The sequence below is a fragment of the Rhinolophus ferrumequinum genome, chromosome 9, assembly GCF_004115265.2.
Source record: "Rhinolophus ferrumequinum isolate MPI-CBG mRhiFer1 chromosome 9, mRhiFer1_v1.p, whole genome shotgun sequence".
Taxonomy (NCBI): Eukaryota; Metazoa; Chordata; class Mammalia; order Chiroptera; family Rhinolophidae; genus Rhinolophus; species Rhinolophus ferrumequinum.
The window spans coordinates 32,762,811-32,789,543 of NC_046292.1; the positions used below are offsets into that span (position 1 = coordinate 32,762,811).

At 40.5% G+C, this 26,733-nt stretch overlaps 1 protein-coding gene across 1 annotated transcript in view; it reads right to left on the reverse strand.

The window, feature by feature from the left end:
- PIK3R3 (phosphoinositide-3-kinase regulatory subunit 3) overlaps positions 1-10,224 on the reverse strand; it is a 70,682-nt gene extending 60,458 nt beyond the window's left edge. The window contains exon 1 of the mRNA XM_033114565.1: positions 9,433-10,224. Within this exon, the coding sequence (XP_032970456.1) occupies positions 9,433-9,538 (106 nt within the window). The 5' untranslated portion in view covers positions 9,539-10,224. The remainder of the gene's footprint in view (positions 1-9,432) is intronic.
- Between the last annotated feature and the right edge of the window lie 16,509 nt (positions 10,225-26,733).

The following is a 26,733-nucleotide window of genomic DNA, read 5'->3' on the forward strand; positions in this document are numbered from 1 at the left end:
ACTTCACCTCGAGTGAGTGGCCTGACTGTGTATTTTACCGCATATGGCCCTGGGTGAAAACAGTTGAAAAAAGTTTGGACACCCCTGTCTTACACAGTGAGCAACACTTCCCTATTTCATAGCAATGTCTATACTCAAGAACTTAAGCACTACACTAATAAGCAGAAACACATAAATATAATTATTCTACAACACCAACAAATCTAGCACATGAAGTAAAATGAAACATGTACGTCATAGCTTCCTTCTCTTTAATTTCTTCTCCCCTTTCATAGCCCACCATAGAAACTAAGAATTTTACAATAATTTCCTTTACAAAGTTACTTTTGAAAGTTAATTATAGTACAGTCTAGATGTATATAGTAATGTTTGTAGAAGTAACGAATGAATAAGCCTTCGTCAAGTAACTAAATCCACCTATTATTCTGCTTTGCACCCAGATGCCAGAGATCAGAAATCATAACATTTCAAAAAAGAGAAAAATACATCAAAAATGTGTAAAATAGTTTGGGCATTATTTTAAAAGTTAAACCTTTTAATTACTGAAGCATATAGAGAAATCTAAAGCTAAGAAATTAGAAAATAAAGTGACTAAGTCAGTTTTGAAATGACATGCTATATAACTGGTGGTGGTAATAATATTCAGAATCCAACCACTTTTCCCCACCTTCGCAGCTTCCACCCCTGTCCAAGCTGCACCCTCAGCTTGTTTACTGCAATAGCCTCCTAACCATTTTGTCCATGTCCGCTTTGTCCTACTCTCCACCACCAGCCTGAACGATCCTTTTAAACCAGGAATCATAATACATCACTGTTCAGTACACTTGCATGGCTTCTCATCTCAGTCAAGTTTTAAAAGCCAAAGTTCTTACATGGTATTCCCCACCACCCACACCATTACTTGTCTTCATTTCTTATACTTTCCCCTCATTCCACTCCAGCCATATACGGACCTTCTGGATGATCTTTGAATACATGACAGAAATTTTCCTGCCTCAGAGTAAGTCATCTGGTATTCCCTCGACCCAGCCCAGGCCCCTGCCCGCTCACCTCCCATGTATCTACATGGCTTGTTCCCTCACTTCTTTAGGTCAGGGCTTCCCTGCCCTCCTATTTAAAATAGCAGTTCCCCCACCAAGCCAGCACTCTCTATTTTGTTATCTGCTTTTTCTTCATGTCATTTTTCACCATCACTATGTACTTAGGAATTAGTTTACTATCTGCATTCTTCCCTCCCTTAAAAATGTATGCTCCATGAATACAGGAGTTTTGCTGTTCTGCTCACTGCTATACCTAGAACAGTGTCTGGCAATCAAATATTTATTGAAAAACATGAATACATGAACAACAAAAAATTTATGAATGCTTAATATGTTCCAGTCACCACGTTAAGTGCTTTACAGTTATTAATTTACAAAATCCCCACAACAATCCTATTGAAAAATTATCCCCATTTTTCAGGTGAGAAAACCAAAACAGAAAAGTTAAGTCAATCGCCCAAGGACACATGTTTGGAAGTGGCAGAGGCACAATCTGAACCCAGGCAGTCTGATTCCAGAGCCCCTTCTCTTAACTACCCCCACCATATTGCCTCTAGATTTCCAACATACTACAGGAAAAGCCCATACTTAGTTACATGGTACATTTTAATTGACAAACATGATCTATGGGTTACTTTAGTGTCCTAATTTTTAAGACGTCATTCAAATCAGAAATCATTCTACAGGTTCCCCAGCTTACCACTTAATTTACTAAACTTTGGAATTTGGAATTTATAGTTTTGCAAAATGCCTTCTCACACTCACTGCCTTAACATACTGATATACTCTATTCTAACACCTCCGCGCCTCAAATATGGAAACTGTCAACCAGAGAAGTCAGCATCCTCTTCTAGTAAGCAACTGACAAGAAAGACAGGAAAAGGCTTGTCTTATATTTAACTCTCTATACTAATATGTGACCCTGTAAATTCCAATTCAGAAAATGAAAATGGGTTCCCCACTAGATTTTAGTTTTGAAAAAGAAAAAATTAACTTGCCAATTCTTTTTATTTAGAAACACAAAGACAACAATTTTGAAAAGAGCTATCGTTCTCCAAATTACTTTCCAGAGTGGCCACTGTTTATCGCCTACCGAGCACTCATCACCTCCTTCTTCCTTCCTAACAGAATCCCTCCCCAATACAATGCCTCAAGGAAGTCAACACCACTCCAGAATCAGGCATGGACACGGTTAGTTCAAGGGTAATCACTCAAGATTCATTTGAGAAAGAAAATATGACCCAATTCTGGCCAAAAAGATGTGAAAGAAGTCTGCTGGAGGTTTTTGGAGAAAGTTTCCTCTCTCCAAAAATAGAAGCACAGAAGAAAACATCTTTCTTCTTTTAGAAATTGTGTTTATGGATGATGCCTGGAATCTCTATAACCATTTTGCTACTAGCCTGAGGATGAAGCAGCCTGCTAGCCCAAGGAGAGCAGAACTGAGCAATTGAAAGAATATTGGTTTTTACTGACTGTTGAACTGCTGTAAGCAACCAAGTCTGAAGCCTATTATATGATAAGATAAAATTTCTTATTTCTTAATCCATTTAAGTTTTAAAAAAAAAAAAAAAAACTTGTATTTATTTTAAGTGTGTTTTTCCAAGACCCATCAGCTCCAAGAAGTTGTTTCAATCTAGTTGTGGAGGGCAGAGCTCACAGTGGCCCATGAGGGGATCGAACCAGCAACCCTGGTGTTACGAGCATCGTGCTCTGACCAACTGAGCTACCTGGCCGCCCCTCTTAAGCCATTTTGAATTAGGTTCTGCTGCTTGCAGCTGAAAGCTTACTAACTAAATACCCGGGATGCCAAAAAAATGTATACTTGTTTTAAAAGATGTTATCTATGCTCAAGCAATAGTTCGCTGTAATCAGAAGTGTCTGGACACTGATGGGAACCACTTTGAGCACCTCTTGTAATTGCAGAAGTCAAATGTGACTTGTATTCATCTTTTGTTATTGGTATATATTATTACAATTAATACAGTTTTTTTCCTTTCTTAAAATGTGTATACATTTTTTGGGCACTCTTTGTACTTATGAAACATATCCCAGAGCTAATCTCAGAAAGTAAGTTTGTGGTTAATTCTACAAATGCATATTAAAAGTTCAACATGAATTATACCATACTGAGTGTACAGAAATTGCTGTACCAGAAGCAATGTCTTTCTGTAATGATCAACAAATACAGTGAATGCTACTGCCACCTGCCAACCAACGGAAAAGCAGGAATCAATACAGGAAGCAGCGCGTCGAACCTTAGTGACAGTGTATGACACGTTTCAACTTGTCCGGTGCAGTCAGTCACGTATGAGCTATGGTTGAGAGAAGGTGTGTTTTAAAGTGTGCCGTAAATCATCCTCCATCATGACAACTCTCCATGTCACATATCACTTCTGGTATACAGCAATTTCTGTCAAATAAAAACATTACATTGTGTCCCCATCCACTTTACTCAACGGGTGTCTCACCATGTGACTTCTGGCTCTTCCCCAAAGTCAAAATGATTCAGGACATCTAGGCAGCCACGACAGAGCAACTAAAGTCACTCACAAAAGAGGATTTCCAGAACTGCTTCAGATAGTGGCAGGAACGATGGGATAAATGTGTTTGAAGTGTGGGGGGAGGGTAGTATTTTGAGGGGGATTCATGGCATACGTGCCTTTTACTTTAATATTTTTTATTTAACCATTCACCGTATTGTTTGATCACACCTCGTATAAAAGCATTTAGCAAAGTGCTTGGTCTATAACAATTATTCAGCAAATGTTAGCAACTATTACCTTCATTACAAATCATTTCAAATATGAGATGCTTAGGAACTGGACAAGGACAATAAAACTAAAATAAAAGGATGACTTAGAGTGACGTTTCCATAGATTCATGAGATGTTATAACTAGAAAACACCCTAGAGAACTCTTCCAAAAGCAAAATGGCCCCAGTTTAAATGTTAGGGATGAAGAAAAGAATGGGGTAAGATAGCTCAAAAGGTTTTGCCTGCAAGAATATCCAAAAAGGTAAACTTGGAATAATTGTATGTTATCAATATGCTTTAAGATACAAGGTACAATGATTTGGGTACATACCATATGCCAAACACTGTGCTAGTTATAGTAAATCTAATCCCCAAAGCAACTCTGAAAGGTAAGTATTCAATTTTACAAAAGAAAAAAATAGATATTCAGAGAGGTTAAATACTAGCCATATAACTTTTGGCAGGGTAAGAAGCAAAGCCAGGTTTGAAATCCCTGTCATGTTTCCAAAGCCTGTGTTCTTTCTATTCTACTCAGTCTGTATCCCCATTTAATATCAATAAAAATTATACCATGTCACATAGACATATTTGTAACTATTTTTCTACCTACCTTGTTAAGTATGGTGACCAAAACATGTCTAATCTTTTCTACATTCTACGAAAAACATAAAGGATTCAATATGAAAACAATGATGAGAATAAATTTAAAATGTACTATACAAGGGAGAATCACCATACTTCTAATGAAACAGCTGATAACTATATAATATATTAAATGAAAGCAATGCCTAATCTTTTTCAATAAGACATGAAAAAAATTCGCATGACTTTTATATCATTTGATTATATTAACATTGCCCCATACTATAATATCATTTAAAACTGACACCTAGCTTATGAAAGCAATCTCTTACTACACACAGAGAAGCACTGATATAAGATGAACCCATCAAATGTTCAGTTATAAAGAATAATTCAAACATAGACATAGAATGCCCAAACTGCTAATAGAAAGGACCACACAGTGGCAGGTAACCTATTTCTTCAGTGTGTTTCTCAGCAGATATTTTCCCAACCACAGGGCCAGTATGCCAGTTCTCCACCAGAATGTTACTTAACTGAAATTTTACCAGGATGAAAATACCAAGTACGCCAGAGTAAGCAAGTAAGTTTCCTGAAACAATCTTTTCATATGACTTCAAAAAAGTCAGAAGATACTTTATTAGGTCGGCCATCAAACTGTGTAGTCAGGTAATTTCTAGACTACTAGATCTCAAAGTGTAGCCCAGAGACCCTCACTAGTCCCCAAGACCCTTCCAGAGGGTCCAAGAGATCAAACGTATTTTCATAGTATTACTACAACATTATTTCTCTTTCTCTCACAACTGTACAATAGAGTTTTCCAGAGGCTATGACCTGTGATATTTTAATAGACTGAATGCAGGAGAAGACATGGAAATTTCGATGTCTTCTATTAAGACAGACATTAAAGATTAAAAAGCCAGGTATTAAAGTTATTTGCAAAAACATAAAACAATGCCCCTCTTCTCATTTTTGTTTTGTTTTGTTTTGTTTTTTGGGGGAGGGCGGAAAATACCTTTTTTTCATTAAAAAACTTATATACACATGTAATGCTTTATTATTTTTAAGTGAAAATTAAATGTTTTTTAAATTCATCAGTTTTATTCTAATCCAGTAAATATCAGTAGATATAATTCACTTAAACAGAAGGTCTTTAGGATCCTCAATCATTTTTAAGAGTATAAAAGGGGTACTGAGACCAAAAAAAATTGAAAACCACTTTCTAGACCTCCCCAATATTTATGTTTTGCCAAACAATTAAAACATTTTCTAATTACTACTGAAGAGATATTGTTGTCCTAAAGGTAATTTCAGAAATTTGTCTTGATAAGAACAAAAAAAAGTCTATAGACTTTTTAAAAAGAATTGCATCCACAAATTTTAAAAAGAAGTCATTATATCTTCCCACAATAAAAACAATGTCAAAAATAAAGTGCGAGCTAATAGATCACTATCTATAAGCTTTGGGCATGAATTTGTGATCAGGCGTGTATTGGTAATCCTCCAATAGCTCCTATACCAAAGGCAGGACTCTTTGAGAGGCCTACCCAGCAACTGTTCTGTTCTAGAACAATCCCGATTCCCAAATCGTAACAGGACTAACCAAGATGCTTATCAGCAATTCTCTGCACTACAATCTTAACATTTCCAAAATAAAAAGTTTTGTTTCATCTGAACAGTTCCATATTTCTATTGCTCCTGGCAAATACATAAAAATTAAGACATCAGTCTTCCATTTGGATCCTACCCTTACATTGTCAGTAAATTATAGCAGGTATAGCAATCCATGAAGTTATTAGAAATCTGCAGGATACATGGCAACGGTAGTTTTTGAAAAGGCTGGAAGGAAACACCTTTGAAAAATAGCTTTTTAACAGGGAAAAACATACACACATAAGGATTAACAGAGAAAAAGAAAAATAGCTTTGGAGGCAGCTGGAAGCAGTAACAATTTTGCATTTATGGTTCAGTCTAAAATTAAGATGAAGACCATATTTTAAAAACTGTAATATTAATATTACAGTTAAGGACGCTAAGTCAACAACTGTCTAATTCAAAAGTTATTTAGCCCTAAGCTACTGCCATAGCCAAGTTATGAGGTGACCAAGGGCCTTAAGTAGAAAACCACTTAAAGGCTAGAAAGAAACGGTGCTCCTTAGGTATTTATTAATTCAACACATATTTATGAAATCGTCTACTACTTGCAAGACCCTGAGCAAGCTAAAAAGCTCATAATCTGGTGGAAAGACAATTCCATAGGGGGAAATACACATAAATAAATGCAGAAGCTACTCTAGACAGAACGGAAGTTCTATCTGTGAAGTGTTAGAAGAGGGAGGGAAAAGGAAGAAAGGATGTCTTCTAACAGAAGGAATCAGAGAACATATATTCTGGTAAAGAAGGCCTCTAACCTGGGCCCTTGACATATATAAGATTTCAACAAGTAACTACTGGGTTTGAAAGGCACCCCAGCAAGAGGAAAAAGCATACATTCAAGGAACAGCAAGTACAAAATACCTTCCACAGAACTTGTGATGGACTCCAGCAGAACAGACTGGAAAATTAGGTTGGAAGCAAAAATAGAGGGACTTATTTAATATGACAGGGTAAACAAGCTGAGGGGTTTTTTTTAGTAGGCAAAGGGAAGCCATTGGAAGGTTTTTAAAGTCATTGGAAGATTTACCCTTGGAAGGTAAATCATCAGATGATACTTTAGTAACAATGCAGATTGGACAGAGTAGAAATAGGGAGAGCAGTTAATGCGCTACCATACCAGTCCAAGCAGAAAATAGTAAGCTTAATCTGGGTTAGGAGCTAAGAAAAAGACAGATACAGGACATGCTGCAACCTCTTCACTACTAATTTACTCAGCTTAAACATTTCAAAAATTTAATTTACTACAGAAAACAAGGTTGGTGTTCACACTATTTCCATTAAAAACCACTCACTTCATAGGCAATATTTCAGCATATTCAAGTGTGCTTCCTTTTTTATAAACTGTTAGGAATAACTAACAGTATTCTACATTATGGCTACAAAATGGATAATAAAGAACACCATATGCATATTTTCAATATACTGAATAGAATCTCAGTATGCAAAATTTCATTCAAGGATGAATATTTTAAACTCAAAAGTTTATTTCCATGTAATATACAAAGTTTGGATTAGAATTTTCTATACAACCCTATAAGACCCACATCACTACATAATTATAATAGTCAACTTTTCTTAAAATCATTTTTGGACAATTCAGCTCAACTTGGCCAATATTCTTCTACTAGGCCCATATTTTTCAAACATTAGATCCTTCTTCAGGTTCTCCCCTCCTCCCCATTCACCTCTCCGCCCAACAAATTCCCTTTGTATGTCTGCAAGGCAAGATACTACATGATATACGGTATGATTCTAAGGCAGTTTGAATATATAATTCTTATAATAACAGAAATCTAGAATTATTAGAATTATTAACCTTACTTTTTACAGGAAAGGAACCAATGATGTACTAAATTTCCATTCACATGAATGACAAATACATCTAATAGAAATGATGCTATACCATTAGGGGGAAACAAAGGAGGAAATACACACAATAGATGGATGGCAAATCTTACAAACTTTGCAGAACACTGAAAAGCTGCATTTGGATTGAAGTCACAATTATAAAAGCAAATAACAAAGGCTCCAAAATGAAGGGAAAAGGAAAAATTCTAAGTGATCATTAAAAGAGCAAAAAAGGTGATTCAATATAAGTATTAGTTTTTAATATAGCATCCTTTAACACTATAAGTAACTGAGAAAAAACAAAGAGAATAATTCACAGTTCAAAAGGGCACAGGAAAACATTTTTACATACATTTAGAAGACAGTTATACTTCATTACACTTGCATGGGCTCAAATCCTTTCAAATGTTTCCAAAAATACATAGGCTTATAATAATTGAGATTCCCCAATGACATACAATTTATTCTGTAGGCTTAACACATTTTAGCTATAACACATTTTTAAAAGACATAACAAATTAATGCTCAACAGAAATAAAGAGTCACAAAGGCCCTCTACTTATTCAAAATCATTACATAAAGCACTGTCTGTAATTGCAAACAGGGTTTGAAAATCTGACAACTAATAATTATAAAATGGGGTACACTTTAAAGAAAAAAATATTACCCAACTTTTCCATTTTCCTTCCTTTTCCTTTCCTACCAGATACACAAAATGTCTGTAAGGGTCTCAGACAAAGCTCTAAAGTAGAAATACAGTATATGTATACTTTACATTATGTGTATTTGAACCTTTATCACATATATGTACACATCACATATATTCACACACAAAAAAGAAAGGTTCCTCCTTTTTTTACTGTAAGAATTGAAGTTATATTAAACCCTGTCCCATAAATTACATCACCACAAACTAAAGAGTAATAAAATATTTCACATATATCTCTCTGAGCGACTATATTCTGAGATGAAAAACCTCAGACTAAGGCCATGACTGAATAAAAACGCCCAATTCCTGAAAATCACTAACCGGCATTCGGTTTCTGTAAAATAAAGGGGGGGAGGGTCTTAAAATGAATAATCACACTGGCAACCCAGTTTCAGAAGTTAACGAAGGCAAAACACAACGAACCAAAAGAGACAAACGTATGAAATGACAAGCTTTAGAGAATTCCCCCAAAGGGGAAGGCTGACTTCAAGACTGGAATATAAAGCATCCTTTGCAGGTAGAAGAATCTTTATTTGAAAAAGAAAAAAGGGGGAGGGGCACGACAAAAAACTGAACGACATGCCAATGCAAAGAAGTAAAAGAAACGGGTCTCTCCTCCCACCCCCACTCCGGCCCCCACCCCCACCCTCAAAGGACAATAGGATCAGGGTCCTAACTGCAAACTTTAAACGTGTAAACCAGAAGCAGTTTACTGCAGCTCTAACTGCAAATCTGCCCAATCCCAAACCCAGCGCACCCAGGAATAATTCTGCCCTGAAAACATCACCAAGATCTTGTTAAACAAATCAGACCCATCACAAGATTCTTTTTTTCTCCCAAGTACCTGGAGGATCCATTTCAATATAAAATATCAGTTCTGTCGAATAGGGCATCATCACCTCCCTCCAGTCTGCGTCATCGCGGTCCATACTCCACACCGTATTGTACATCTCGTTGTCAGGGGCAAGTCGTCAGGAAATATATAGAAAGCATATAATTTTTATCTGATATTTAAAAATCTAAAAATATGTATCTGTAAAAATCTACACGGAAATGTACTTCGGGGTTTCCAACGGCAGGTACAAGTCCAGGCAATTACCAGGACGAGGACGGGGTCCTCCCCGTCTCTCTTCTACAGTGCCCAGCCAAATGCCCCCCGAATTTTCAATCTATGGGCTCCTCAAAGAAGTAAAGAGAGGCTTGCAGGGCGGAGGGCAAAGGTGTTAAAAAGCGGCTTCCCAAAAATCCCTTCTACACAGTCGCTCTCCAAAGAGAAGAGCTCCCAGCACCTCCAAATCTTTCGCAGGAAGCCACTTTTGTATCCTTAGGAAGAATGAAGAAAAAAAAATGAACGCGCTGGGAAAAGGTGGAAAAGTGACAAAGGAAGGCATAAAAAAGGGGGGGAGTATTGCGTTCAAGTTTCGGGGTCCCACTCGTCTGCAGAGAGCTATCCCCCCCTTAGGGTTCTGGACTCCGACTCCGTTCCGGTCAGGCTCGGAACCAAAACTGCTGCAGCCTTGGGATTGGGACCCGTTGGAGAGTCCAGTTAGCGTTGTTCGGCTCGGCGCTCCCGCCGGGCTGTAAGGAAGGCCGCCGGTACCGGCTGCCCTCACGCTCTGCCCTGACTCTAGCCACTGGAGTTTCATTTTAACGGCGCCGAGGGGGACACCCTCCCCCGCCCCCAAGCTCCCCCGCTGAGGCTCCACCCAACTGCCCCAGGCAGGGGGAACAGCCAGCATCACCACTGCCCCTTCCACTCTATACCGCCTTAATGTACTGGAGATTCTGTCAAATGCCTGAGACAGTGGTCAGAAAACTGTCCTCCATCTCAGCCTTCAACTCTCCCCACCGAGCTCTAGACCTCGGCTCCTAAATTGTCCATCTTCTCTCCCCCCAGCCTCAATCAGAATGGTACGGTCCGGGCGCTGGCCGCACGCCAGGAGTCAGTACCCGGAGCACGCGAGCGGGGCGGGGAAGGAAGGGGGAGAGAGAGGGAGGGGGAAGAGAGGGTAAGATGGATGGTGATTGGCTGATCCCGGTTGCCCGAGCCCCGAGTCTGCGTCTTTTGTCTGCCTTGCTTCAGCGAAGGAGCGGGAGACGGCTGCGCGCCCCAAGCGGGCCAATCAGAAACCAGCCGGCGCCGGCCGGTGAGGCGACTATTGGTCCGAACCCAGTTACTAAGCGGGACAAAGGCAGAAGGGGGGGGAAGAAAAGAGAAAAAAAAAAAAGAAAGAAAGAAAGAAATCGCAAACGGCGGTTATTAACAGGCTGGGCAAGCGCTCGGGGACTCAGGCTGCCGGGAGACAGGCGGGGCTCCCGCTGAGGCTCGGTCCGCCCGCTGGAGTTAAGAGAGGGGGAGGACAGGCTAACGCGAGACACCTCTGCCCGGAGACTGGCCGCGGAGGAGGGGATCGGACGGAGAGGGGCGCATGCTGTCACTTGGCGGGACGCTTGTTCTTGTGGTCCTTAGGAGGTCCCCGGGCTGAGTGCCTCCCCACAGACCTCTTCACCGCGCTGGGACAACCTTCCTCACTCCCACCCCCAACCCGCAATGAGAAGTTGTCAAAGTAAAGGTCCCCAAACCCACTTGCAAAATTATTACCGATCAGTGAGGGATGTGGCCCCCTGCAAGTTCCCGTCGGTTAGTTGAGCCCAGCCCTGGCTTCTCCACCCCCTCACCCCACCAGCAGTTAGTCATTTCTTAAGGAGGCATTTCACAGTTCCTCTGCGCTTCCCACCCAAGGACTTTTGAACCCACAGGTAACTCCCCACACCTGAAATAAATAGTGGGACGCCACAGAAGGCCCCTCAGCTAGCATGCTCAAGGCAGAAAAAAATGGCTTGCAATTACAGTGCCTGTGTGATTTCTGAGATAAGTCACAGGGGTTGGAATTCCCTAGCCAAAAAGGTTCTGTTTCCCTGACAGACCCTCTTCCACATACACCCAGTCTCTCCCTGCAAGTTTAAAACTAGGATGGGCTTCAGTATGAAAATGCTGAATGTTTCCTTGTATTTCAGAAACAGCTAATTAGCTTGCTGGGGAACACTGAACAGCCAAAAGCAGATTTGTGTCTGTGTGAAAGTTGTGCCTGGAATTGTCATTTTGCAGACCCTACAATACAGTCTGGGAAGGCCAAAAACTGCTCCATTTCCTCTTTACCCAGGAACAACAAAGTCCATTGTGTTTGGGTTGACAACCTGATTTAAGCCCTAGCAAAACCTCCTACACTGAGTGGATCTGCTGTATTGATTCGGGCCTGTGAAATAGTTGCCATGTTTCAGCCTCTGCTTCCTAAAGTGGTTCTTCCTTCCTTACAGGTGCTGTAAGTTGAAATAGTTCCTGGGAGCAGATGCTCAAATGTGTTTGGACAGGGTGTAGAGTCATGGATTAAAAAGAGCCACTAAGAACAAATGGACAAGCTTGAGCTGACAAAACACATCAGGAGTCTTACATGCTTGCTTTCTTACATTTCTGAAATCCAAATGTGATTCAGAAGTCAGATCAATTTTGGGGCAGGGCACGTTTGTTAATTTAAATGTCCTGAACCATTCCTCTATGTAAAAGATGCTGGAAAGTCAACTCTAATTTGTGGCTGGCTTCCCAGCAGTCTCTCTACTTCACCATATCTGGGAGCCAGAAGTACTCACATTTGATAACTCAAAAGGCAGAACAATCAGTCAAGGGCAAGTTGGTTTATTTTTGTTCACCGGTGTCCCTGTGCATTCCCAAACAAAATGAAGGTGAAGAGAGGAAGTGTGGAAAAGATAATGACTTTCAGATTTCCATAGCAGCTTTTGCCTGGGCCACTTTTCATCATTTAGTGGTGGAGTTTCAATTTCTAATACACAGAGCAATCACCCAGGTCTTTCCCACAGCTAACACTTTAGGAAATATAGTGAAGAAGAAGCACAGCATATAATCTAGTGGTCAAGACTGACGTGTGGAATAAAGCTGTGATTCAAACCTACCAGCTAAAATTGTATTAACCCAACTTTCCAACAAATAAACATTTGAATAGGAGACCTCCAAAGAATAACAGTGATGCGAGAGGCAATGATGAATCAAGGGGAAGCACACTTCCTTCAGATGGGCTTGAACCAGTGCCCTGCTGTGGTGGGAAGTGCCTATCATATGATGCTGGCCTTTCAGTTGAGAAATAGAAGTGAGGTACTGACTGCTTGTCACCAAACTGCTTCAGGCTCTTTGGCAAAGGTAGAGAATGTTAACTCTGGTGTCCTGGACCATTTCCATCCTGAAGAAATATTTGGCCTGGGTGTGGATTAAATTCAGCTCTAAGAGCTCAAACTCCTGGGTCACAACCTGCTACTTTGGAAGTTGTTTTCTTTTTTCCCTTTGCCTCCCTCCTTTCTTTTTTTTAATTCAAAGTAGTCTTTGGTAAATCACAAAAATCTGTCTGCCCTCAGATTTATGCAAGCTTCTTAGTTTATTGTGAAACACTCAGAATGAAAAAAATAAATGTCACTTAAGTACTTAGAATTAATAATACTTTCTCTAACTCCAAATGGATAGGGTGTCCTTCATTCTTCACCCTGATCTGGTATGGTCTTGCTATGAAACTGTTCAAATATGCTCCATTTATCCCTCTTTATTTCAGAGATGGATGAAATATTTCTTCTGTGCACTGAATATAGGGTATGAGCTCAGAGCTCTCTGTGCCAGCAGAATCAGCCTGGAACTCAGCCAAAAGTTCTTCATGATTAAAGGTGCCATCTGAGCACACAATATTTTTTTAAAGCTTTGCAAAATGGAAACTTTTATTATGTTTTTAAGGTCAATAGCTTTAACCCCAGGGCTGACTTTAAACTTTGAGAAAGGATCACTGGCCTCAATCCCCCTCTTTTTTTCCTCTCTCATCATCTTTCCTTGACCACTTGTCTTGTGATAAGGCCAAGTCCATGCAGCTAAATAAACTCAATACATGGGATTTCAAGAAAACTCTACAAATTATCAGTTGTAGATATCAGGACCTCCCCATCCACATATTTTTGTAAGGTGGGGATATATCAAGTTTTGATGGAAAAGTTTACCTTTAGAATGTAAAAGGAGCAATGCGAGTGGATCTTCTAGAAACACCTCTCACCTGGGAATTGGTTGTCATCTCTTGAGATAACAGTGTCTAAAATCATGATTATCCATTTTTTCAGAATGGCATTCCTTTTACTTGGTATTTGCAATTTTTTTACCTCTCCTCTACATCTTTCTTAGAACTTGAAAAACAATGGTAGGGTTAATCACATCAGCCCAAGGCACTGAGAAATAATGACTTTAGATGAATGAATGGTCTTCACAGAAGTGGCATTCCTCCAGATGCTGCTAAATTCCTGGGCTTAGGGGCACTGTTTGAGGGCTTCCTCAGACCCATCAGCATATAATGTAGATCTTCTTCCCACTTTGGGTTCTCCTTTAGTTTTAAGGGGTCACAAAAAAGCAGGTTTCTCTCTAGCCTAATATGCTCCCCTCTTTTTGGTGTCTGACCTTCGAGCAACACAGGGGTCACCTGGATGGTATGTATGCCGCGACTGCAAACTTCCCCTCCGTCAAGGCAACACCTTTCACCTTGGCTCTCACCAGGAGAGAGAGAGAGAAAATGAGATCCAAATGACGAACAATAGTCTCGGCTGTTTCACTAGGGCAGGGCACAAACAGGGCAGGCAGCTGGTGAGCTCTGTTACCTCATTTAATCTCCATCACCCTGAGGAGGAGGGTTGTATTTTTATTCTCATTTTACAGATGAGGAAATTGAGACCCAGAGCAGTGAGAGGACTTGTTCAAAGTCACACAGCCATTTAGCAGTAGAGCCAGGATTAGAGTACCAAGTCCCAACAGCCAGTTTGGTGGCTTTCCCACTATACCACGCAGCCTCTCTTCTCTTCATTAACTTATTTAGCAAATGTTTATTGATGATTTCAAATGCTCAGGATACAAAAATGAATAAGACAGAGTGCCTAACATTGAATCCAGAGCCCATAGAAGAGGGGCCAACAAAGGACAATAATTTCAGGATGTGGTAAGTGCTTTAATAGAGAAATTGACAAAATTCTGTGTAAGCCCGAAAGACAGTGATGATCTCTGCCTACATGCAGGTGAGTAAAAGTTCCTGGAGGAGGTGACATTGGGGCTGCTCCAAACTTGTATGTACCTGCTTTAAACATGTGGTCTCTTCTCAGTTTCCCCAATTCATATGATTAGCTGCAAGCCTGAAAAAGTTTATTGAAAGCTGACCCAAAAATCAGGTCACCAAAGAGTTCCACGTTATCTTTAATCAGACTGCAACAGCCTCCGCATCACCTCCCTGCCTTGTCTCCTTCAGTTCATACTCTACATAGTTAGAGTGATGGCTCTAAATAAAAAATCTGAACATGCTACTCCCTTGTACAAACCCCACAGTAATTCCTTTTGCCTTTAGGATAAGTTTTAAGTCTCAGCCCGGCATTCAAAGCTTTCATGATCTAGCCCCTGCCTATCTCTCCAGTCTCTTCTTAAACAGTTCTTCCTGCCACTCCTAAGACCAGCTATACTGAAGTACTACAGTTCTCAAAACAGTAGACAATTTCTCCTTCACACAACACTCCCCACTGTAAAGAGCAAACTCCCATTTGTGTGCATCTGATCTCACCGACTGTGCTTATATAGCCCCCTGTGCTGGCCTCTGCACAGCCCTTGGCACACCATGTTCAAGTGTCTGTTTCCAGGTCTATCTCTCCCCCACTGCTTTTGGAGTTGCTCATGTGTGGAGAGTGTGTTCCTGACTCATCAGTGCCCAGCAGCAGGCCTGATGCAGGGAGGGTAGCCAGTGAGTGTTTTTTGAGTGAATAAACAAAAGTTGTAAAAAGAAACTAAACTGTCCAAGAAGGTTCTAGGGCAGTCAAAGTTCAGGTTACCCTGATAATATTTTCTGTAGGTCCTCAACTGATGTCCATTTATTTAAAAGGACAGAAAGAAAACTTTTAAATTATACAGTTTTTGGTTCCCGGACTGTGAGAGGCAGATTCTGAGCCCTCTCTCCTGCTGGCTGCCTCTAGGGTCTTTACCACAGACACTCAATTCCGCTGCCCTTTTATTTTATCAGCTATGAAATTGTTTGCAAAATTCCAAGCAGTTTGTAGGAAATTCAGGAAAACTCAGCAGCAAGAAGAGAAACTGGTTTCATTTTCCGGCCCAGCTCATTTCTGAAATGTAACACACCATATAGGGTTTTAAAGTATGCTCGCTTCCTGTGGTCATTATTTCAATAATTTGGAACAACTTGTAGTTCATGCCTCCTTTCTGGAACTTCCCTGTAATTCCACAGGTCTCAAATCTAAAAACTGGCTTACGTGTTTCATTGTTGGCGGGCAAAATCAGTCCAGTTCCTGTATTGGAAATTTTGGCTTTAAAAAAATAAACTAACAGCATATTTCTTTGCTTCTATGAGCAATAAAATTATAAGCATTCTTTAGAAATATTTTATGAAATCTATGTATTAAAACAAAAGGCTTCCTTCAGCTTCCCCAGACACCTTTGCAAGGAGCATCATCCTTGAAATCTGGGGAAATGTTGCATCCTCTGGGGCTCAAAGATCACCAGTTGAATAAGAAAAGTACAAGCATGGGATGTAAAAAGCCTGGTCATTTATGTCTTTTGCTCTGAGGATTTGATTGAAAAACGATACACTCATAGTGACATTCTTTTTTTTTTTAGGGAGGGCACAGCTCACAGCGGCCCATGCAGGGATCAAACCGGCAACTTTGGTGCCACTAACACCATGCTCTAACCAACTGAGCCAACCAGCCATCCCCACAGTGACATTCTTTTAATTCAAGGGTGGAGACCACCTTGTGTTCTCCTCCTCTTATGTTTCTTACAAAGGAAGGACTCAGTGAAGATCACTATTATTCCCCAAACTTCTTTCAGGATTCTATTTCTCCCCTCTCAGTACTAATGTGTGAAATTCTAAATTAATAAATGTTAGGTCTAAGTAAAGGCACATAAGGTAGGAGAATATGTCCAAAAGCAATATATTTCATATCATAAAAAATGCAACTGGGCATCACATATATAAAATACATAATATGATAATTGCACTTAAAGTAGATTTATTAAATGTTAAAGGTAGAAGGGAAGAGGAATCCAGTGATAAGCAGTCCAAAATGACAAGCTCTTTCAGTTCAATTCAATGAGCCCCTTCCCTGGGCTAGATCTTGTATTGAATGCTCAGTGAGATACTATTTCTGTCGTTGAAGAACCCACCATTTAGTAAGGGAGACTCACATGAACAAGCAATAACAGTTTTTGTTTCCCCCTGTGACTTCAACCCAGCTAACTCTCCATGAGGCCACAAGATCAAGGCCAGACATCACCTTTTATTGACCCTCTTCATCTTTCCTTTCCAACAGCTTTACTCTGTTTCTTATCCTCTTCCTGACCTCTTTGACTGTGGAGTCTTAACCTCATACTCCTCCCTTATTCTGTTCTTGCAGCATTGACTTCTGGCTGTGGTCCCTAACCCAGCTCAGCTATGTCCCTTGTCTTCTTTTTCAGGACAATAGAGGCATATAGCCCAGTACCCTACCCTGACATAGGGCCTTGTTGGTTGTTGTTTCTCCCGAGTTCTCCCAGGACCCTACAAACAAGAACCAGACAATACTATACACATGAATTGCTCCCTCTCTGAAATCTCAACTCTAATAGATGACTCTCTCAGACCTTCCCCAACTTTTTTTTTTTTTTTTGCCAAGCAGAAAAAAAATACCACTGTAGTGAGTTGAATAGTGGCCCCCCAAAAAAAGATATGTCTAGGTCCTAACCCCTCAGAAGCTCTGAGTGTGATCTTATTTGGGAAAAAGGTCTTTGCAGATATAAAGATTTTTTTTTTCTCTCAAGTAAAGGTTTAAATCAAAGCTTCGGCTTAAGTAACATTCTTAAAGTTGTATTTTCTCAAATCAAAAGATTATAAACTTCCTGCCGTATTTATCTTTCTATAAATACCATTGCTTAAATATTAACCAGCTACTGATATTGAGACTATCTCTGAACTGTAGAGAATTTTTAAAAGCAAAACAATCTCAATCATGTGAAAATTCAACTTAGTGCAGAATTTGAGAGTTTAACATGAGATCATCATTCTCATTAAAAATGGTAGGTTTCTTTTTTTGTTTTGTTTTGTTTCTCTTTTTTTTAAATTAATTTCAGGTGCACAAGACAAAGTAATACTTAGACATTTATCATTTATATCCCTCACATTGTGTGATTCCCCCTCCCCCTATCCACTATCCCTCTGATATCGCACAGAGCCATTACATTTCCACTATCTCTATTCTTAATGCTGTACTCTGCTTCTTGTAAGTATGTACATACATATATATACGTATACATATATATATATATATATAAAATTATAGTGGGCATTCATTATTGTTCAGCTTCAGCTTCAGGTGTACAGTGCGGTGATCAGGCATCTACATCATCCCTGAGGTGGTCTCCCAAATGGGACAAGTGTCCATCAGGTACCCTACAAAATCGTTACAACATTATTGATTACATTCTCCAAATTAATTTTCAAAACCCCGTGGCCATCTTGTGATTACTGACTGTTTTCTAATCCCCTCACATTCCCCCTTATCCCCACCCACCCCCATCTAGCAACCCTCAGTTTTTCCTCTTTGTCTCCAAAACTGTTTCTGATTAGTTCATTCACTTATTCTTTTCTTTAGATTCCACATATAAGTGAGATCATATGGTATTTGTCTTTCTCTGTCTGACTTATTTCACTTAACATAATGTTCTCTAGGTCCATCCATGTTGTTGCAAATGGTTAAGATTTCTTTCTTGTTTATGGTTGTATAATACTCCATTGTATAAATGTACCACAGTTTCTTAATCCAGTTGTCTACCGATGGGCATTTAGGTTGTTTCCATGTCTTGGCTATTGTGTATAGTGCTGCAATAAACATAGGAGTGCATAAAGATTTTTGAATTAGAGTTTTGGATTTCTCCGGATACACACCTAGGAGTGGAATTGCTGGATCATAAGGTAGTTCCATTTTCAGATTTCTGAGATACCTCCATACTGTTTTCCATAGTGGCTGCACCAATCTGCAATCCCACCAACAGTGCACAAGCATTCCCTTTTCTCCATATCTGCGCCAGCACTTGTTGTTTGTTGATTTATTGATGATAGCCATTTTGACTGGGGTGAGGTGGTATCTCATTGTGGTTTGTTTGGTTTTTTTTAAAGATTTTATTGGGGAAGGAGAACAGGACTTTATTGGGGAACAGTGTGTACTTCCAGGACTTTTTTTTTCCAAGTCAAGTTGTTGTCCTTTCGATCTTAGTTGTGGAGGGTGTTGTTCAGCTTCAAGTTGTCCTTTTAGTCTTAGTTGTGGAGGGCGCAGCTCAGCTCCAGGTCCAGTTGCCATTGCCAGTTGCAGAGGGCGCTGCCGACCATCCCTTCTGGGAGTGAAACCGGCAACCTTGTGGTTGAGAGCCCACTGGCCCATGTGGGAATCGAACCGGCAGCCTTTGGAGTTAGGAGCATGGAGCTCCAACTCCCTGAACCACCAGGCCAGCCCTCATTGTGGTTTTTATTTGCATTTCTCTGATGGTTAGCGAGGTTGAGCATTTCTTCATATGTCTGTTTGCCATCCGTATGTCCTTTTTAGGAAAATGTCTCTTCATGTCCTCTGCCCATTTTTTAATTGGGTTGTTTGTTTTGTTGGAGTTGAGTTGAGTGAATTTTTTATAAATTTGTGATATTAACCCCTTATCAGATATATCATTGGCAAAAATCTTTTCCCATTCAGTAGGATCCCTTTTTGTTTTATTGATGGTTTCCTTTGCTGTGAAAAAACTTTTTAGTTTGATGGAATCCCACGTTTATTTTTTCTCTTACTTCCCTCGCGCGAGGGGATATATCAGTAAAAATCGTACTCCAGGTAACGTCTGTGAAGTTTCTTCCTATATTTTCTTCTAGGAATTTTATGGTTTCAGATCTTACATTTAAGTCTTTAAGCCATTTTGAATTTATTTTTGTATATGGTGTAAGGAGGTGGTCCAGCTTCATTTTTTTGCATGTGTCTGTCCAGGTTTCCCAGCACCATTTATTGAATAGACTGTCTTTACCCCACCGTACATTAGATATAAAGATTTTGAGATGACATCATCCTGGATTTAGTATTGGCCCTAGAGCCAATGACAGATATCTTTGTCTAGAAAGGCAGAGGGAGATTTGAGACACAGACACAGAGGAGAAAGCAATGTGAAGACAGAGGCAGAGATTGGAGTGATGCATCTACAAGCCTAGGAACACCAAGAATTGCCTACAACCACCAAAAGCTGGAAAGAAGCATGGAACAGATTCTCCTTCAGAGCCTCCAGAAAGAACGAATCCTGCTGACATCTTGATTTCAGACTTCTAGACTCCAAAACCGTGAGGGAATAATTGCTGTTGTTTTAAGCCACCCAGTTTGTACTAATTCATCATGGCAGTCCTAGGAAACTAGTACATCTTTCTGTAATTTAATTTTAAAAGACATTTTAATATCAAGGTGAAGAGAATATAATTTCAAAATTAAGGACCATCCTACCCAAGAGATGACTGAAATCACTTTAAACTAAATATGGTGCTCAAACTGATGAAACTTTGTCATAGATTAGCTCCAGTACTAGGAACCACAGGCCTAACCCAAAATCGATCTTTTTTACCTTTTCTCCCAATACCTTCAACTGTGTCTCCTTCCTGTCCTTCCAAAAGTGTCACCCTGCCAAAGCCAAATAGCAAATCAAAACAAGAGTTCTTCTGCTATTATACTCAGGCAGCTGTGCTTAGATAAAGAAAGACCACGTTTACCAACTTCACTCTGGGTTGGTCTCTGGTCATAATCAGGATTCCTTTTATTTGTCCTGGATCTGCCTCCTCTGACATTCCAAACCTCACCATCATCTCAAATGACTAACCTTCATCCTCAAATTAGTAAATGTGACCTCGCCTTTTACTTCAGAGACCAACGGGCATAATGCCCCCCTCCTTACATCCCCTCCAAAGCCTATAAAGTTGTACCCATCCTTGCTTCCTTGCCTTCCTCCCTGAGGAAGCATGTCTTTAACTGAAAGCTAAATCACCTATTTTCACCTCACCTATGCTCTTCAGCCTCCTAAAGCACCAGTCCTAGCCCATCTTCTGTCTATCCAAATGCCTACTGGATGCCCGCAGAATGCCTCAAATTCACCATATCTAAGCTAGTTCCTTTTCTAATTAGTGACAGGGCCAGATGAAAATATGGGCCAACAGGGAGAAGAGCATGTGCAAAGACCCAGAGGAGAGCATGTGTTTCTTGGAGGCACTGAAAATTGTTGTGCATGCTGATCTAAGATTGAAGGAGGCAGAGAATGGTGAGGGATGCAGTTATAAGGTAAGTATGAAGAGCCTTGTAAGCCAAGAGAGGGAATGTGTACTTTATGCTCATAGCAATTGGGGTAGCAGAGCATTAAAAAGTTTTAAGCAGAGGAGTGGCATGATCAGAGAATCACGCATTTGAGAATTGCTTGAGTAAATTGAAGGGGCAAACTCTGAAAGACATTTGAAGACAAAGACAACAATGTTAAAACAATGTAGGCAAACGATGGAGAGCCCTGGGTAGATTTGAGAGATGTTTAGGAGGTAAAGGAGGCCATACTTGATGAGTGATTAGGTAACCAGCACGTCCCCACCCTAAACAATGGCTTACTGCAAAATGAGATTTACAAACTTTTTGGTTGAGAATCTTTCTATTTATTTATTTATTTAATTAATTTATTTATTTATTGGAGGGGTGGGGGCAGCAAAACTGTTATTGCTTGTTCACATGAGTAGTATTTTCCTCCTCTGCTTCTCCAGGTGATTCACTCATTTCCAGAACATCACTGGGTGGATCAACCAGCTCCAAGAACATGCTTATGGGTTAAGGCCTGAGAGTGAGAGTGGATTGATGACCCAGACTGGTTGGTCAATTGCCTCATTGTAGTGAACAGCTTTTAATATCTCTGCCCAGTTCACAATGACATTCCTCTTCTCAATTTGTATATGACTTTCCCCCCAGCCATAGTTGATGAGGCACAGGCTGAGTCAAAATTTCTTTCACAAATATTTGAAGATACTATTCCAAACAAGACCTGCTCTCTCCAGGGGTTTGGACCTGCAACATGGAATCTCTGGAGCTGGCTGTGGCCACTGTCCACCATGGGGGCTGAGTTGCAAAGGAAGCCAGTGTTCAGAAAGCCAAAGAAGAGTGAAGGAAATGCTCTGAAAGAAGCAAGAATGAGAAATGGAAAGGACACAAGCAGTAGTCAATTTCTTGACTCTATATCCTCTTAACACTAGCTTTGTCCCTGTTCTAAATTCGGGCCCACCGCTCATATTTGCAGGACCTAGGGCAAGAATAAAAAAGGAGGCTCACATACCATATGTCAAAATACTTAAAAGTTATAAATCGAACTAACAAACCATTAAATAAAAATATATTCAATCTTTTTATCTTGCCAAATATACCTTCATTCAAACCTTGGAAGACTGGGTTCAAATTTAGAATTCATGGATCCTTAGAGTTGTGACACAACATGGTTTTGGGGAGAAAGCTGTCCCCCATCTCTTCCCACCCCGACTTCGGTGAAGGGGGTGCATTGTGAAGGGGTCCTTGTGCACATGTACAAGCTTCTTCTATACATCCTCCTATAAACAGCTGTCCCTTGACCACCTCTTTGGGCTAAACGTACTGACATTGACAATGCTATCTGTCCTTGGGAGAACAGATCCAGGGAAAAGGCCTAGTGCAGGTCCTGGAAACAAATTTGGGGCTATTTGGGCAAAGAATTCCAAGAGTATGGTCTAGAAGAGTGAAGTGAGGGCTCTGGGTGGATAAATTCTGTTGACTCCACTTATTTATCATCTTAGGAGGAGAGATGAGCTCAGGGCCCTTTAGGCCCTATTCTGGGCCCCTCTTTCCCAGGTCTAATGGGAGCTGCTTATATGAATTTCTTATTTATTTAAACAGGCTCCAACTAGATTCTGTTACTTGCAACCCAAAAATCCTAACTAAGGCTGCTGCCTTTACCCTCTGAACCACTGTCCAATTTTCTCTCTCTGTTCCCCAAGGGGCCTGTACTACTGCCTGGGAGAGGACTTCCCCATGAACGCTAATGCTCACCAAGTGGGCCAGAAGCAGGGAGGCAGCTTTTTTTTTTTTCCATAGGTTCCCCCTTCAGTGGTAAATTATTTTGGTCAATCACTGTGACTTTCCTCTCTCACTTTCAGGCTATACATTATACCTCTATTTAGCTATTTTGACTTTAATGGGTAGCCCCAAATCCTACAATAGCATTTTATTTCATTTCTGCATCTCCTGGCACCATACTCAACATCATATTAGAGTTTATGGTTCCTGCCTCCCATCTGATTTGGGAGTCCTCCAAAATGGGAAGGGTGTTCAGATGCTAGGCAGCCAAAAATGTCAAATGTTCTATATGACCCCATTAATCAGGTCTTGAAGCCCTTTCCCTTTGAGGAAACTGGTCCTCTCCCTTGGGAAACTGTGAATGTTTTCTTAGGGGACAACCCACACACTTAACACTTTGTTTGGGTCCTGCTCATCACTCTCTCTCCAATTCTACCTTCACAGTTAGGGTAGTAACAGTCTGCCCTGGACCACACAGTCAAATGCCACCACGAGCATCGTATCCAATGCTTCTTGCTAGACCTGTCTCAGAGCCTGACTCTCAGTGGCCTGTGAGTATAGCTAGTGAAGAGAAACCATTAGTATGCTCACAGACCTATAGCTGCCAGTCACCAGAAACAACCAGCCTCGCACTGGAAAACACATGAGCAAGTAAGGTGTAGTCTAGCACTTGACTGACATATCTGCTCTCTCTAGAACCTACCTGTGATTTCCCACTTTTGATCCAGGAACTCTGTTTCTTTAATAGTGTTGCACCTCACCATCAGATAGACTTGAGATAACAAAAACTATAGACTTTCTCTCTTCTTCATTTTTCTAACATAATACCTACTCTGATGCTAGGACAAGGCTGAACTAAAGAATAGATCACCAAGGTTTCCAAGGCCCTGAATTCCCAAAAGAGGTCAAGGAGTGAGGGAATTGACTTCTTCCTGGATTTTAAGCTGACTTCTGAATTGGTGCTCTAGGTCTGTCCTGATCATTCCAAGTTAGAGCACAAAAGACTTGCAATCCTGGAAGAATTTTTCACAAACATAAACATTATGAATGTTTCTAGTTTTCCTTAATTGATGGGGTGGGATTAGTTCTTAATAATGGAGACCTTCTCATGACCCATGCTTACCCCCTGTGTGATATTAGATGTCATCACCTTTTAAGGAGATCAAGCAAAATTACTCAAGTTGTAAAGTCTTCCCTATGGTCTAGTGTCACTATTGTATTAGCATGACTTTTTTAGTTGTGACAGAAAACAAGCTTAAGTCAAATAAAGAGATAGTCTCACTAGACACACAGCTAAGTACAGAGGTACTTAATGTTAGCAGGAACCAGATTCATTCTCAGTTCTTCCCTCTGATGTTTCTCCAGGTGGTGACAAGCATAACCTCCAGGAATTCTAGACCTACATTCCATCCACTTGGAATTCTATCTAGAAGAGTGTACGTTTCTCCATATCATTGCAGAAAAATTCTAGGAGTTGAGTCCCATTGGCCTATCTTAGGTCACATGTTCACCCCTGAACTAATCACTGAGTCCAGTTAGATGGAATGTTCTAATTGGATAGGCCTAGCTCATGTGGCACCCTTGGAAGCAGAATATGGGGTCAGCTGTACCCAAGGGATATAGATTGAGAATTGGGGAGAGACAGTCTCTCAAAGAAAATCTGGGCAGACAAAAAACACGTTTACTACCCTTAAAGAGCTATTGTTCATGCTTTTCCAAGGTTTTAGAGAATTTATATATATTTATATATAAATAACTAAGTAAACACTTCCAGATAAAGTCAAATGACCAATTACTTTCTCTAGTAACCTCTGGTAGTAACAGGGGTTCCTGAAACCCCCATCTTTTGATATTGGTATCCTACACAAGACAGATAAAAATCTACCCTGTTTATGTCCTCTGCAGTCATAGGGATTTTATAATACCTGCTCCGACATCCAATGCTAGAAACAACTAACTCCATAGGAAGTCGTAGGGATTTTATAATACCTGCAGTCGTAGGGGTTTTATAATACCTGCTCTGACATCCAATGCTGGAAACAACTAACTCCATAGGAAGTAGCTAAGCCATCCTGTATAAGGAACACAGTGCGCTGGACTATTTTGGACTGTCTATTCAGAGGCAGGAAATCCACAAAACTCAGGTCCTACCTGATTTTTTTTTCACTAACACAAAAAGAATCTATGGGATATGGAATCCAGAGATGATGCAGTCATTCAATAGGTCTTTAAGGTGATCTAAAAAAAAAAAAAAATCGTCCATCTCAAACAATACTGACTTCCTGCACAATTTTCTAAAGGGTCTGCGTTTCCAATTTCAAACTTATGCTGTTTTCCCTAGGACCCCATCACTTACTCTCCATTCTTGGGAAGAAAAAAACTATCCCTGATTTGGTCCTTGCATGACAAATTTTCATTCCACCCTTTGAATTTTGGATAGAGCTTTAAGGTAGAAGACCCAGAGTGGAAGCAGAGAGGATGGGAATTTTTGGTTCTTCCTTGATTTTTGGTGTTGCCTTGATTTTCTGTGGCTTCCACACCTGGATGAGTGTAGAAAAATCCAAATGCTCTGTCCCTGCATGCTTCCTATAAACACTTTAAAGAGTCTAGACTTGATCCCCTCTTACGTACCTACTTCTCCTGACACAGTCAGATTTCAATATATGACCACAGATTTTTCACATTTCCCCCCATCTCCACAAGTCCTACAGAAAACTCGAGCCTCACAATCAGTACTAAAACCACATCGGACCCATTCTACTTTTTGTCATGGGGGGAGAGGTGTGGTTTGAGTGCTTGCTACTTGCAAATTCACTATCAGGCAGTGCTTAGGACTTGGTGCTTTTCTTGGCTGCCCCTCTTTCTGAGATTCTCCTTCCATAAGATGAAGACGGGATCTTTGCCTGGATGGGGCCTCCTCTTGCGAGGCTTGAAAGCAGCTCAAATTCCAGGCCCATCTTCACTCCCTCTTTCCCTGATGCTCTTCAACCTTAGGAATGCTATGCCTGGGATTTCTTCTTGGCCATAAGCCTCCTCACCCCAAACTTCCTCCAGTGTTCTGCCTTTAAGGGGTTCGGAAGTATCCACCCTCATACCTCTTTGCCCAAACTTTTAGAGCCACATTAGGACTTGAATCTTTCCCATGAAATCCTCATGTATAGCAGTCATTGGAGTCTGGGTATCCACAATCACCTCAATTGACCGAGTTTCCTTCACCCATGACTTGAGCTACCTCTCCACCTTCCTTTCCCATGTTAGTTTCAACAATTGGAAGAATCTAAAAGACTACTCTCGGTCCAGAAGCTGGAATTTTCCCCAAACCTTACCATAAGACAGCCCTAGTACTTGCCTGTTATATGGGGGACCTAATTCATACTGTTTGGATCTTTGGCCCCTGTTTCCTTTGCCTTCTATAAGAGCATCGCCAGCCCCAATTCAAAAGTAGGCATCTTTTCTCACATCTTCTAATATAGCAGAGGAAAAAAATCTGAACAACTCTATGGTTAAAAACCCTCCTAACTGCTAACTTAGAGCATTCAACACTCAGCCAACTGACACTGAGGCATTGGTAGCCTTGAAAACTCTTTGTTAGACTCAGAGCTTCTGCTATTACTTCTCCATATCTGGTACTAACCACTCACAACATCTCAGTAGTGTGCCCAATGAAAAACACACTTTCCTCATGCCAGGGGTGGCCTTCCCCCCCAAATACCCTCAATTTGGATCTTCATAAATCTCTAAATTAACTGAATGGTCTTTCTTTTTCACTTATCCCAGTAACTAGGCCAATGATTCTGGCGGAAGTTGGGACTATTTTCCTATAGAAAAATTTCTAACCTTTTCCAACACTGAAATTCCGTTCCCTGGTATCTCCCTAGGACTGCAGACTAATTCAAGTTAGAAAACTTGAATAAGGCTGTGTTCTCTCCACCCCTGA